The following is a 13,404-nucleotide window of genomic DNA, read 5'->3' on the forward strand; positions in this document are numbered from 1 at the left end:
AATCATAAAGAAGAATAATTATTATGGCATTTGCAAATAAATGGATGGAATTGGAGAATATCATGCTAAGTGAAATAAACCAAGCCCAAAAAACCAAAGGCTGAATGTTTTCCCTGATAAGTGGAGAACGATATATAATGGGGGTGGGGGCCTGGGGAGTGAGAGAAGAATGGGGTAACTTTAGATTATGTAGAAGGAAATGAGAGGGAAGGGGGTATGAAAAATGGTGGAATGAGACAGACATCATTACCTTATGTACATGTATGATTACACAAATGGTATGAACCAACATTGTGTACAACCATAGAAACAAAATGATGTACCCCATTTGTGTACAATGAATCAAAATGCAGTCTGTAAAAAATTAAAAAATAAATAAATAATTTTAAAAAGAGGGGTGTTGTAAGATGGAAAGTAGCCCTGGGCTACTCTGGCAGCACTGAGTGGTCAGAACAGGCTTAGAAACTATCAGACAGTGAGATTCTCCCAAGTATTAAGCCTGGTGAAGAAAAAGTTCACCCATATCCCCAAAATCTATCATAGATGGACTGCATTGTTTACAAAGCAATTTCACCTTCATTATTCCTCAAGTCTGACAATTAACCTGGTCAACGGGGGTCAGCTCAGAGTCTGAGGCCCCATTTGACCCCTGCCTCTCTAAAACTCAGAAAAACTAAGAAAACACTCCCTAGCGGCACTAAGATTGCAACAGTAAATCTGCCCCTCTGGTTAATCTTCAGGTTAAGAAAGAAATCAAAAGTTCCAGTCAAATAAATAGACTTCCTGCCTATCCCCCTCCTAACACACACAGACACACACACACACAGAGGAATCCTGAAGCCAAGTTCTGCCAAGCACTGGGAAATGTTCTTACAGGCTTCTCAGACATCCCTGAAGCTGAGTCAAATGATGGTTTCCAATCTACAAGTTCCAAGGTCACTTATTGATTTAGTATTTAAAAATTCCCAAGACCTTACCATGCAAAAGGACACTCTATTCCACTGAGCTCACACACACTTCTACAATCCCCTTCAAGGTGCTCAAATACCAAAAATTTCAAATAAATCTTCAAATAACTCCAAGGCAAACCAAATAGTGTCAGTCATTTGGGGAGGGGAGTTGATAATGGGATACAGACAAGAGGAAGAGTGTTTTCTGAGAGGAGAATTACCACATCCTTTGAATGATCTTTCTGATTCCATTTTGCCTGTTTACAATCTATTCTTAATCCAATGGCCAGAGCAATCCACCATGTCACTTATCTGCTCAAAACCCTGCAATGTATCCCTACCTCATTTAGAGTAAAAACTAGAATTTTCAGTGTCTTACTCCCCCTTAGCCTTTGAACCTCATCTACTCTTTTGTTTATTTTTTTATTGTAAACAAATGGGATACAACTTGTTTCTCTGTTTGTACATGAAGTAGAAGCATACCATTTGTGTAATCATACATTTACATAGGGTAATGGTGTTTGATTCATCTCATCTACTCTTTAGCTGCATTCTTCTTTGCTGTTTCTCCAATCGAAGACAAATATTCTCTTTTACATGTTCCCTCTGTCTGGACTATCCTCATGTCTCACACTATTTCATAGTTTACTTAAATATCATTTTTCAGGGAAGTTCTTGTAGACCACCATATTTAAAATTGTAACACTCTCCAGTATTCCTTATCTTTTCTTTCCTTTTTTTTCATAGCATTCATTACTTTCTGACATGTATTACTTTCTAACATAAAGTTTAATTACTTAAAAATCTCTCTCCCCACTAGAATATAAGCTTAATAAGGTCAGAAGTTTTTCCTGTTCACTACTGATGTCTCCATACACAGAACAGTACCTAGTACTCAATCAATATTTGTTGAGTGAATTAATGAATGTAGTTGTCCCATGCTGTGAGTCAAGCACTAAGTTAAATAATATATGCATCATCTCAGTAAATCCTGCTTTATAATATAGATACTATTAGGATTTTTATTTTAAAATGGGGGGTCAGTGAAACTCAGGGAGGTCATTGAACTTTCCAAAAGCCAGAAAGGGATTAGCTAAGTGGGAGTGCTGGCTTGGATTGAACATTGTGGGGGAGCATATTCTCTGTTAGGGAGCAGCCTGGATTAAAGGCTGTGATGGGTCTTGCCCAGGAGGATGGAGAGGAGGAACACAGACGGTTACCTGGTTTCCTGAGACAAGATCTTGAGTTCATTGGCATCTTCTGGCAAGCCCACATCTTTTTCAACAATTGCAGATTTACAAAGGAAATCTCAAGTTTGCTGCAGCTGCGATGGATTTTAGACTGCAAGAGTTCTGTCCCCTTGGGGCACCAGTTTTGAGACAGGAGCTGTATCTGGCAGTAAGGAATACCTGAGACTAGTGGGTGAAAATAGAACAGCCCCCTATTCACATGGTTCTTCTATCTCTCTCTCCTTCCCCTTTACAGTCTTCATCGTGCCTTAATGTATGCATATTTGTTAAACAGTCAATTAATTCAGCCTGTTATCCTCTGGAATGCAAGTTTAGGAATGAATGTAGAGCAGGAATTTTTTTGTATGTTGTTCTTTGCTGTATCACCAGTGCCTACAATAGTTCCCAGCACACCGTAGGTGCTCAATATATGCTTGTAAAACAAATATCTGCCTTCTGAAACAAAGTTCTTGTCCTGGGAGAAAAAGTAGGGAGAAAAAGGAAAAGTCCTTCTCAGTGGCATCTTGGACCAGTACCATGTCGAAAATTCCTACCAGGGAGTGCGGGCAGAGTGGTGGAGTCTGCGGATGCAGACAGGGCCAGGGAAGATCCGTGGAAGGGAGGCCTCCGTGTGAGAGCTGAATGCCAGAGAGCAAAACTTTGCCCTACTTCTGCACGTCTCTGCCTCGCTTTGGAGGGAGCCGGTCAGAAACCACTGGAGGAGCTCCTGTCTCCAAAAGCACAAAACCGGTGCTATGGGGACCAGATGGACAGAATCAAAAAAGATGAGACAGAAAGGCCCTGGGAGCTTGGGGAGAGGGAGCATTAGAGTGAACAAGTTCCTGTGAAAGTGAAATGACCCTTCATTTGAATGCAAATGCTATGTAAAAGCCTGAAGCCCCTTGACGTCAGCCCAGCCATTGGTGGCCCAACCATACCGGGCTACCAGTCACCTGGAAACCTTCAGGGCAGGAATCGTGGGATGGAGTAGTCTAAGGGGTGCAGAAGAGCTTTCGGCACAGCTACTTACTGACTAATTCTCTGTTGCTTCTCAAAGTCGGGCTGGGGCCTTACAGGGACCTCAGGATGGCTTAGGGAGCTTCATCCTTCTACCCAAGCCACCATGTATGGAAGCTGCCTTTTGGAGAAAGAAGCGGGCATGTACCCGGGCACTCTCAGGAGCCCGGGAGGAGGCAGCACTGCGGGGGTGGGCAGCACTGGGAGCGGTGGGAGTCCACTGCCAGCCTCCAACTTCGCTGCTGCTCCGGCTTACCCGCACTACATGGGGTATCCTCATATGACCAACATGGATCCTCATGGGCCATCACTGGGGGCATGGAGCTCACCCTACAGTCCCCCGCGGGAAGACTGGAGCACGTACCCAGGGCCGTCCAGTACAATGGGCACAGTGCCCATGAACGACATGACCTCAAGCCCTGCCGCCGCTTTTGGCTCCCCCGACTACAGCAGCCTGGGCCCCACCGGCGGTGGAAGCAGCGGCGATGGCCTGCCAGCCCCGGCCCGCGAGTCACTGGTCCCCTTTGACTCCGGCACCGCCGACGCCAGTTCCTCCAGCAGGAGCCGCCACAGCCCCTATGCATGGATGCGCAAAACTGTGCAGGTGACCGGTGAGTAATCGATTCGGATGTGCGCACACTTTCCTTCCTTTGCTTCTTCTCTTGATCGGCCCGCCTTCCTACTTTTCAGGCCTTTCCTGGGAGAGTTTAGGTAGGCGACTCCTGCGTGACTGGCTGGTCCTTTAGGTACCTCTCAATGCGCGCTCTTGGGCTCAGATCTCGCTGGATGTGGAGCGTGGAACTAATCCTACCCTAGGGAAGTTTTTTGCCATACCCTGATTACTCAAGGGGGTGAGCGCGTGCACAATGGGCATATTGAGCCACGAGGATCAGGATCCAACCCTGTAGTTGCCCAGATGGGAAAACAGATGCACGGAAAGTCTCAACGAGTGAACGAGGTCACAGGACAGTTGTGGTGTCCGAAAGTTCAGGCACTGAGGCTTGCCGGTTTCATTTCCACACCTTTTCCCATACGAGCAGGCTGGATCCCCTCAAAATGTTGATGATATTCAACTTAGGTTCACGGTGCTTGGCTGGCAATGAACATTCCTGTTTGGCTATGAAGGCTCAGATGGAAAAACAGCCTCATTACCCAGACCTCTCAAGGAAGCTTCCTTACCCAAAATTGGCAGAAGCGAGTTGTTCTCAAACCTATTGCCTTCTTCCAACGTCCTTTCCCCCTTTGGAAGCGTTGAGGCAGACGAGAAGGCCACAGCACTGAGCTAGCATATAAAACGCAACACAACCCTCACGACTGGCAGGTGTGTGCGACTACCAGCCACAGTATTAAGTGGCTAAAGTCCTCATCACTATTCAGGCAGGCGTCCAGGCAACGCCAGGACTGAATGCAAGTCTGTGACAGTGACAATGCGTGGGAAGGCACAACATCCCAGTCTAACGACGACTAGCAAGTCAGTGGGCGATCCCTGGGAGCTGAGGGCGGGGAAGTGAGTGTTCTGCTTTAATCTCAGATGGTGAGAGGGGGGAGATGTTTGTTTTCAGCTGTGGTTGTTCTTTTATCACATCCTTATTATTCCAACCCTTGCTCCCTGTCATTAGAGAAAATTAGTAAATTTTGACTCTATTACTTTCATCACCCTGAGGAGGAAATGATATTTCAATAACATTTGTCCAAAATGATTATGCTTCTTTTCGAAGTTCTGAATTTTCTCTCTCCATAAAGCAAATGTAGGAGGATTGGAAGGGACCAACTTCAACATTAGAAGGACTTTTAGCCAAGAGAAGGAAGTTCCAGTTCACAACATTATTAGGGTGGCAATCACACATTAAAAGTAGAGTGAAATACTTGGTTTAAAGCATTTATGAGGGGTAAATCTTCAAATTTTTAATAAAATACAAGTGGGTCAGATGGCTAAGTAGGATAGAAAATGAGGTTAGGGTGTGGCACTTCCAGAACTGTTATTACATCTAATCTCAGGGTTGTAATTAACATCCATTCACTAAAACCTAACAATCGGCAAGAGACACCAAAAAAAAAAAAAAAAAAAAAGGTGAGGCCAGAAAAGTAGCTGCGTGAAGTTCAGAATGTTTTAAAATGCTTTAGAAGAGGAGCAGCATTGACATGTTGTTTGAAATAGAGAACAATGGGGGAAAAATAAGAAAATTGTCTTGAGCTATGAATTTTCTGTTTATGAGGGAAAATATGACAAGTTTCTCTGCTTAAAAGTTTTCCAAGTGCATTTGTTTTTATGAGCTGGAGCTTCTGTCTTGGGTATTTCTGATGCCAGAAGGGGCCTCCTTAGTCTTTGGCATTTTCATTATTCAAAAAACCCACAAACCTGACTTTAAAATCCACCCTCACAAGCTTTTCTCTCCAATTTTTATGAGAGGTTTAAAATTGAATGACGTTGGAACCCCTATGACTCTTGGCAACCTATCCTATAGATAAAGCTCTGTTAAATTCATCTTTGTTTCATTTTAATGTCTTGTAAGTGAAAACTACCCCCTTGTTAGAGTTTTGCAACCCACAGTGCATATTCAGCAACAATTTTATAATATGATGAAAATATGGGCTCTTTGTCCCCAGAAAATGCACAAAAGCTTGTGCACAGCACACACACACACACACACACACACACACACACAAGATGTTTCACATGATTTCTGGAAATTCATGGGACCACTGAACCCCTGCCAAGGACATCAGGTTATAACTTCCACCAAAAAATTAAGCTGGTCACCTTTCTGGGCCACTCTGGACCAAAATGCACCCATTTATATGCTTAGCACATAGTGGGTGTTAGAATAACATTTGTTAAATGAATGAATGAGTCAGATCCTCCTAAATTTTCCAATTCATTCTATGGGATTGTGGGATAACATATGGTTTGTGGCTGAGAGAAAAATAGATGAACAACAAAATGGATGTAACCTCTCCTTGAATGTAATCAAATCAAAGTTCTTTTCATTACTGAAGAATGTTTTAAATAGAATTACATTAAAGAAAGAAAAATATACATATTAGAATCGTTATAGCATTTGATTTTCTAATGAGAGCAAAGGGACTGACAGAGTAAATTATTGTCCCCTAGGTGATGTGATTTAAAAGTAAGATATTTTTATGTCTATGTAGTTCTTTAAGTAGTCTATTTCAATATACATCTCAGTTTGAAGAATTTATGAAAAGGAATTTGACAGAAAAGTTGCTATAGGAAGTTAAGGATTTTCATGCATTTTCATATTTTAAACACTGTCAGTGCATTAAAGCAAGGAATTATTTTTTTCATTCTTTTCTTTTATACAGAGTTGTGGTCCTGATTGGCAAGGTGATAACCTAACTGGGGCTAAAGAGAAGCTTTCTTGGTAGGGATGGGAAAGAGAAAGGAAGAAGTAATTTTGACTGATTCTAATTAAGCCACTCAACAAACACTGAGAAAGTTATGCTTTAAAGACTTTATTCAGTTAGGACACTTCATAAACTAAATTGCTTTGTGATTCTTGAGGCTTATTGTTGTCTTTGCTGATTTTGCTGATTTCATTGGACAACTTTAAAAAATGAATTCGGATGCAATTTTAGCTAAAGGCAGTGAAGAATTGCCATTAGCTGAAAAGTCCATCATGGTGGGGTAAATTACAAAGAACTCCCTGCAGAAGAAGATTGCTTTTCATCATCTTTATCCCCACTGCCATCATCATCATCACCCCTAGGTTTGGAGAGTGCTTTTATGCCTAGCAGCACTTTCATAGCTAATCTCTCAAATGAGCACCATTTTAACTTCGTTTAGAGCAATAATGAGTCATCATATATGATGACATTTGCTTGCAAATTCTGTGAGGATAATGTCCCCTGGGTGATGGGAAGGACTCCATCCATCTTGAACTATAGAGGTTTGTCAGAGTCCTTGGGGAAGAAGTAATGAAATCCTCAACACAGAAGGCTGGAAATAGCTCTTTAATACATCTTAAACTTGTATTCCTTTGCTGAATTAATTCACAATAGCAGCTGAGAAGGGAATCCCACACCCTCAGAAATGCCATCGTCTCTGGAAGAAGAGAATAGCTTGAGTAAGTACTCTTAGTGCTTTGCTGGTGTTGGGTATGGGACTATAGACATTATGCTCTACCAGAAAGTGTCCAAATCTCCTTCAATTATTTAAGGGAAAGAGGCGTTTTGGAGAGACACAAGAAGAGCACCAGGATATTTGAATTTATATCTCTTTGTAAACTGTGTAGTTAGTATATTCCCCTGAGCTATGTCATTGTGGGGGTTTAGGTCTTATCTGTCAGATTGGGACTACAGACCCTTTTTAACACTTTGTTTAGCTTTGATATGCATCCAGGCTCTTCCTCATCCCTTCTTTCTTCAGGGGTTATATTGCCGGAAAGGGTGAGGATTTTCATGGCAAATAAAGAGGCCTGGTCTTGACTTTATTGTCCTCAGAAGAAGTTGCAAGAGGGGAATTTATGACCAATGGGGGAGGGGAAGGACAGCAATCTTTCCAGAGTTCTTGAAGTCTGGTTATATTTACTGATTATCAAAGAGCAGAAAACAGACACATACAAGTTGAATTTTAACCTCTCTGCCTCAAGTTAGAATTTAAACAATCACTTTGGGATTATGAAAGATTTTAGGAAATATCTCCTCAAAGATATATTTTGATTCCAAGGTTTGAGGTTCTGAAAATAAATTAAACCCCAGGTTTGTGTCCTAAATATACCTTTGTCTCTGCAACATCAAAAGACAAAATCCTGGTTTCCTAAGTTTCTGTTTGGATTCAGAAAAACAGCTCAAAATTGGGCCTTTGAGAGGTGAACCAACTAGTACTCATCATTTTCCATGTTCAAGGGGGGGAATTTTGTTCAGTTCTTTAGTCCATGAGTTATTCAGTCACTTAGTTTAATCCTAAACATAGATTTCTCGACTAGAATGTTTCTACATTCATGTTTTTTTTTCTTTGCTGGAGATGAAAGGGTGTCTGACATTTGTTTAGGGCTTGTAAATTCCAAACCAATTGGTTGGTGTTCCTGAATGTAAAGAGGGTTAGGGATGGGATCTGATGCTATGTAGCTCCTTTGTTAAGCTTGTGCTTCATCTTAACACCTCAATAGAGTTTAGGGAACCACTTTAAAGAAGTCTTTGTCCTACAGATCGCCCCCCAAAACCTCACATCAAAAACAACCAGGGAAGATCAGAAGAAGTTTCTAAAAGCCACAGAGAAAAAGAGGAAGATACTGGAGGAGGTTAGGGAAACTGAAAAGAAAGGGAAACTTCCTAATCACCTTTGGAAAATTTGAAAGGAGGAATAAAGCTCTATTTGAAGGAGGGCATGAGAAATTAGTTAAATGTTGTGACACAAAGCAAATGTTTGGATATCCTTTAAAAGGACATGGAATACTCACTTTATTCTGCTTAAGTCAATACCTCCTGCTTCCTCCACTTGGGAATAAAAATTAGCTTAAGACTCACTTGGAGAGGAGACTATTTTTTTTCTAATAGGCAATAGAAGTTGTTTGGAAACCGAATTTACTGAGTGAAAATAAACATTCCTCTAAAATTACTCTCCAAATCAAATTCTGTCTAGGTAGTATATGTAACTATAATGTCAGAATCTCAGAACAGTTTGCCATACTTGGGTCATTTTTATACTTCCCAGCATGTTTAAACTGGGAATAACATTTATCACAATGAACTGGGAGTCAAATGTATGTGTTTAGGTCCCTACTCCTTAGCTCACTAGCACATATTCATTTACTTACCTATATTGAGCCTCAGGTTCCTTATCTGAACAATAGGAATAAGACAGTCTACATAATTCAAGAGGGTAGGTAAGAGGCTTAATAGGAAACTATGAAAGGACTGCATACAGTGTAATGATTAATGGGTGTTGCTGTTTTTGCCAATACTATTCCCATACGTGAGTGGAAAGGGAATGAAAGTCATGGATTAAGTGCAAATCATGGGTTAAGTGCATCTTTAAAAGTTTTGCTGTAACAGTAGGTCAATGGTAGAATGATTGTGATTTAACTACTCATTTTAGGAGAAACATTAGGAGATGTTGAATATGTGTGCGTAGATAGATGTAGATATAGATAGATATATAGACACACACATGGAAAGAGATGTCTATATCTACATCTAGACAGATACATATAGATATGGGCATATAGATACTGATATCATAGCCACAGATGAGAATATACTTAATGGAGAAATGGACTTAAGACTTATTGATTCAAAAATATACTTGTTTTATATCTTAAAGTAATAGATAAGGGTGCAAAGAGTAGCTATGATTCCTTCAACCAAAATAATCTCCACAGAAGCAGAATAATATTAAAATCTAGGGAAGATCAGTGGAATAAAAGAAGGAGATTGAGATTGAAAAAGGAGGAATGGGAAAGGGGAAGAAATGTGGAATGACTTTAACAAAATCACATTATGTGCATATATAAATATGCCACAGGGAATTTCACCTTTATGTAAATGTAGAAAGCACAATGGGATGAGACAGACATCATTACCCTGTATACATGTTTGATTACATGAATGGTGTGGTCTACATCTTGTACAACCATAGAAATGAAAAGTTGTACCCCATTTGTGTATAGAAAATTAAAATGCAGTCTGTAAAAATAAATAAATAAAAATAAATTAAAAAACAATGGCAAATCACCATGCTTAAAAACTTTTTTCAATACTATGTTAAAGTACCCCAATATAGACTGTGGTAAGGTGACTAAAGTGATCTGTTGTGCTTCTTGGATTCAATAGTAAAAATGTGTATATTTGTTGACAAAAAAATAAATAATGTCATATCAATGGTTGGCAAAAATAAATAAATAAATAGATGAGCGAAAGGATGATCAGTAGAGTAGAGGAAGGAGAATAGGGTAAGAGAGTGGAGGGAAAGGGGAATATGGGAACTGAAATGTAATAAATCAAATTCCATGCATGATTTTGTCAAAAAGAACCCAATTGCTATGTACAACTATAATGATCTAATAAAAAAGATTAAATGAAATGCTTTCTCCACCAACAGGGAAAACCAGGACAAAAGAAAAGTATCGTGTAGTTTATACAGATCATCAAAGGCTGGAGTTGGAAAAGGAATTCCACTGCAACAGATACATCACCATTCGGAGAAAGTCAGAGCTGGCAGTAAACCTGGGCCTTTCTGAGAGACAGGTATCCAAAAGGACATCCAACATGTCCATATAGTCATTTCAATAGTCTGAGGTTTGGGGGAAGTCTACAAGCTGGGGTGGAAGCAAAACAGAGGACCAAGACATTCTCTAAGCTCTTCTAAAGGCCATATCCATCCTACTGGACCTCCTCTTTTAGTCTCATTGGGCAGTGTGTTCACTAACTATTGAGTTTGATGGACACCATGTGGGCATGGAAATAAGGGATGGGGTCATAGGAGGTAGAGAAGGATTACAACTCCAATAGAATTCATCAATCAAGTCAAAACCTTGATCTGGCTCCTCACATGGTCGCAACCAATGTGTAAAGTGGAGATTTGGGAACAGTGGCAGTTATATGGTTCCTATCAGTCAAACTGCAAGGATAACCAAATGCCAATGCTGCTACCTGTACCAACTTTTTCTGTTATTCAGGGTAGGAAATTTAATCTTCTATGGTCTACATAATCCTATGAAGCTTGCCTCAAATTTAGCTTCCTATGGCTACTACATGAAGATTAAATTATGGCAAGAATCAACAGTTTTCATTTGTTCAGACTATGAAATACAAAACTACCTGACAATTTTTCACTTAAGTCTAGGAGTAATCCTGAAGTCACAAAGTTCTAGAATTGTCAATTCCATTAACATACTGCCTTATCACATGCAGCCTGCATTTCAACTGTATATAAGAACATTAACATCATTCTGGTCTTTATCTCCAACAAAAAATATGTGCTAGTTCATGATCCTTGTTTACATGGTTCTGTTTCATTGACTTTTTACTATTAGGAAATTTAGCAATTCACTATAATCACTTTTGCTATTTTAATCCCTCCCTCTTATTGGCAGTCCTCAGTATCTGTCACTCTATTATTTATATCTACCAGTACAGCAGAGGAGGTAGATGAGGTAGGATATAAAGAGTACTGCATTCAATCAGTAGCCCTATAATTGATCTCAATATCATTTCATGAAAGGCACTTGCCCTCTCTCATCCTCAACTTTTTAAAAAATGTTGTTAAATGGGCATACTTCACAAGTCATTGTGAGGCGCAAATGAAGTGATGTGCATGAGAGGGCTTTATAAATGCTAAAGACCATGTAAAGTATCAGCAATCACTATATTAATTACATAGAGTATGCTGCAAAGTTAAATACAAATCATCTTGTGTTTCAGGTGAAAATCTGGTTTCAGAATCGCAGAGCCAAGGAGAGAAAGATGATCAAAAAGAAAATCTCCCAGTTTGAGAACAGTGGAGGCTCAGTGCAAAGTGACTCTGGCTCCATCAGCCCTGGGGAATTGCCTAACACTTTTTTCACTACCCCATCTGCAGTCCGTGGATTTCAGCCTATTGAGATACAGCAGGTCATAGTTTCAGAATGAAAGAAAGGCAAAGAGAAATGGAAAGTGCCCTTTCTTTATCAGTATCTGTTTTGTCTATACGATGTCAGCAGGGTAGTTGGGATGGGGTATAATCCCTTATAAGGCAGTATTCTGAACAAGTGGACATGTAATGGGTTAGAGATAATTCAGAGGACTTTTAGAAACCTTCCCCAGAAAACTCCTCTTATGTGTTGTGCTATTTGTCAAGTTACTCAGGAAGCTTAGTGGTAAGCTATATAATCAAAAGTTAGAATCAGAAGCCCTTGCAAACTCTGTTCACAATTTCAGAAACTTGCTTATGAACAGAATATAAAATACAGTTCTGCCAGGAGGCACATTATTGGATGTGTACTTGTGTTTGTTATTTCATGCTGAGTGTGTTCTTTTATGCAATTTTTAGAGGGTGGGAAGACTGTAAGCAGAAATTTATCTCTCTCTAGATACCTTTTCAAGTGTATAATTCAGAAGCTAACAGAGTTGTCATAACCATAACAAGATAACTTTTTCAAAAATTGTCAGAAGGTGATTCTGAACCCATCATCACTGGCTAATAAAAAAAGCAAATAACAAAGACCATTTAGTCCCTCAATCATACTTACCTGGCATCAATTACCTTATCTCAGAACTTCCAAATTGCAATGTCAATTTCAAATCTCATTAAAACAATGAAATCAGTCTAAAACAATATAGGCCAGCTTGGTTGAGTCATTAGCAAGGCAGATCTCCAACACACAGAATAAACCCTCATGCCCTCCTATCTTTTCATTCCCATTACTATTATAGTGCAGTGCCAGATTTCCATAAGCACAGGAAAGTGAACTGCTCTGCAGTCCCACCCTGCCATCATCTTTCAATCTGTTCAAATTTACCCACATCATGTCATGTCTATGCAGTGTAATTCATGGAGCTGAGTTTACAGGTTACAAACATACCATTAGAATAAGAAATGGAGCTTCAGTGGGCAGGGTTGCCTGGAGTGTTTAGTATGGGTCCAATATAATGATTGCATATCAAGGTGGTCAAAGAGTAGGCTCTGAGTCACTTTAAATTAAGATGGTTCAAAGGAAAGATTGATTAAAGTAAAAGAAGTGATCACATCACAACTTTCCTGTCCTTTTCAAGAAGTATCTTCACAGTTCTTAAGAGAATTAGAATTTTTGAGGACAACTACCAATCTTGGTTTGAAAGTAAGAAATTTATCTTCCCTCTCCTTGTGAAAAATCTCAAAAACAGGGTTCACTTTCCATGGCTGTTCCTGAGGGTATATCATTTAGTCCTGAAAATTTTTAAGGGAAGACTATTTCATCTTTGAACTGACCTCTTGGAATTATATTCTTTACAACACATTTATGAGAAAGGTATCAATTGTCCTATTTTACTGATAAGGAAACTGAGATGTGACCAGTCAGGTCATATTCCCAGACACACAACAAAACAATTGTGGATGCTGATAAGAACCCCTAGTTACACAGGATGATCTTGCTCAGTCTCAGTGATAGGTCCAAATTCAAAGCACGCCTCTCAATTCATTTGGCATCTGATGATACCATTGAAGTTGCACACAGCTCCCCAAACACCAATCAGTGGGTAATTAGATCCCAAGAAAGCAGCCTTTGTTT

At 39.9% G+C, this 13,404-nt stretch overlaps 1 protein-coding gene across 1 annotated transcript; it reads left to right on the top strand.

The window, feature by feature from the left end:
• The first annotated feature begins 3,302 nt into the window (after positions 1-3,302).
• Cdx4 (caudal type homeobox 4) lies at positions 3,303-11,794 on the top strand. Its single transcript, XM_047535074.1, has 3 exons — positions 3,303-3,807; positions 10,257-10,402; positions 11,579-11,794. The coding sequence occupies exons 1-3, from the start codon at positions 3,303-3,305 to the stop codon at positions 11,783-11,785; spliced, it is 858 nt and encodes a 285-aa protein (XP_047391030.1). The 3' UTR covers positions 11,786-11,794.
• The last annotated feature ends 1,610 nt before the right edge of the window (positions 11,795-13,404 follow it).

This window comes from Sciurus carolinensis, chromosome X (genome assembly GCF_902686445.1).
Source record: "Sciurus carolinensis chromosome X, mSciCar1.2, whole genome shotgun sequence".
NCBI lineage: Eukaryota > Metazoa > Chordata > Mammalia > Rodentia > Sciuridae > Sciurus > Sciurus carolinensis.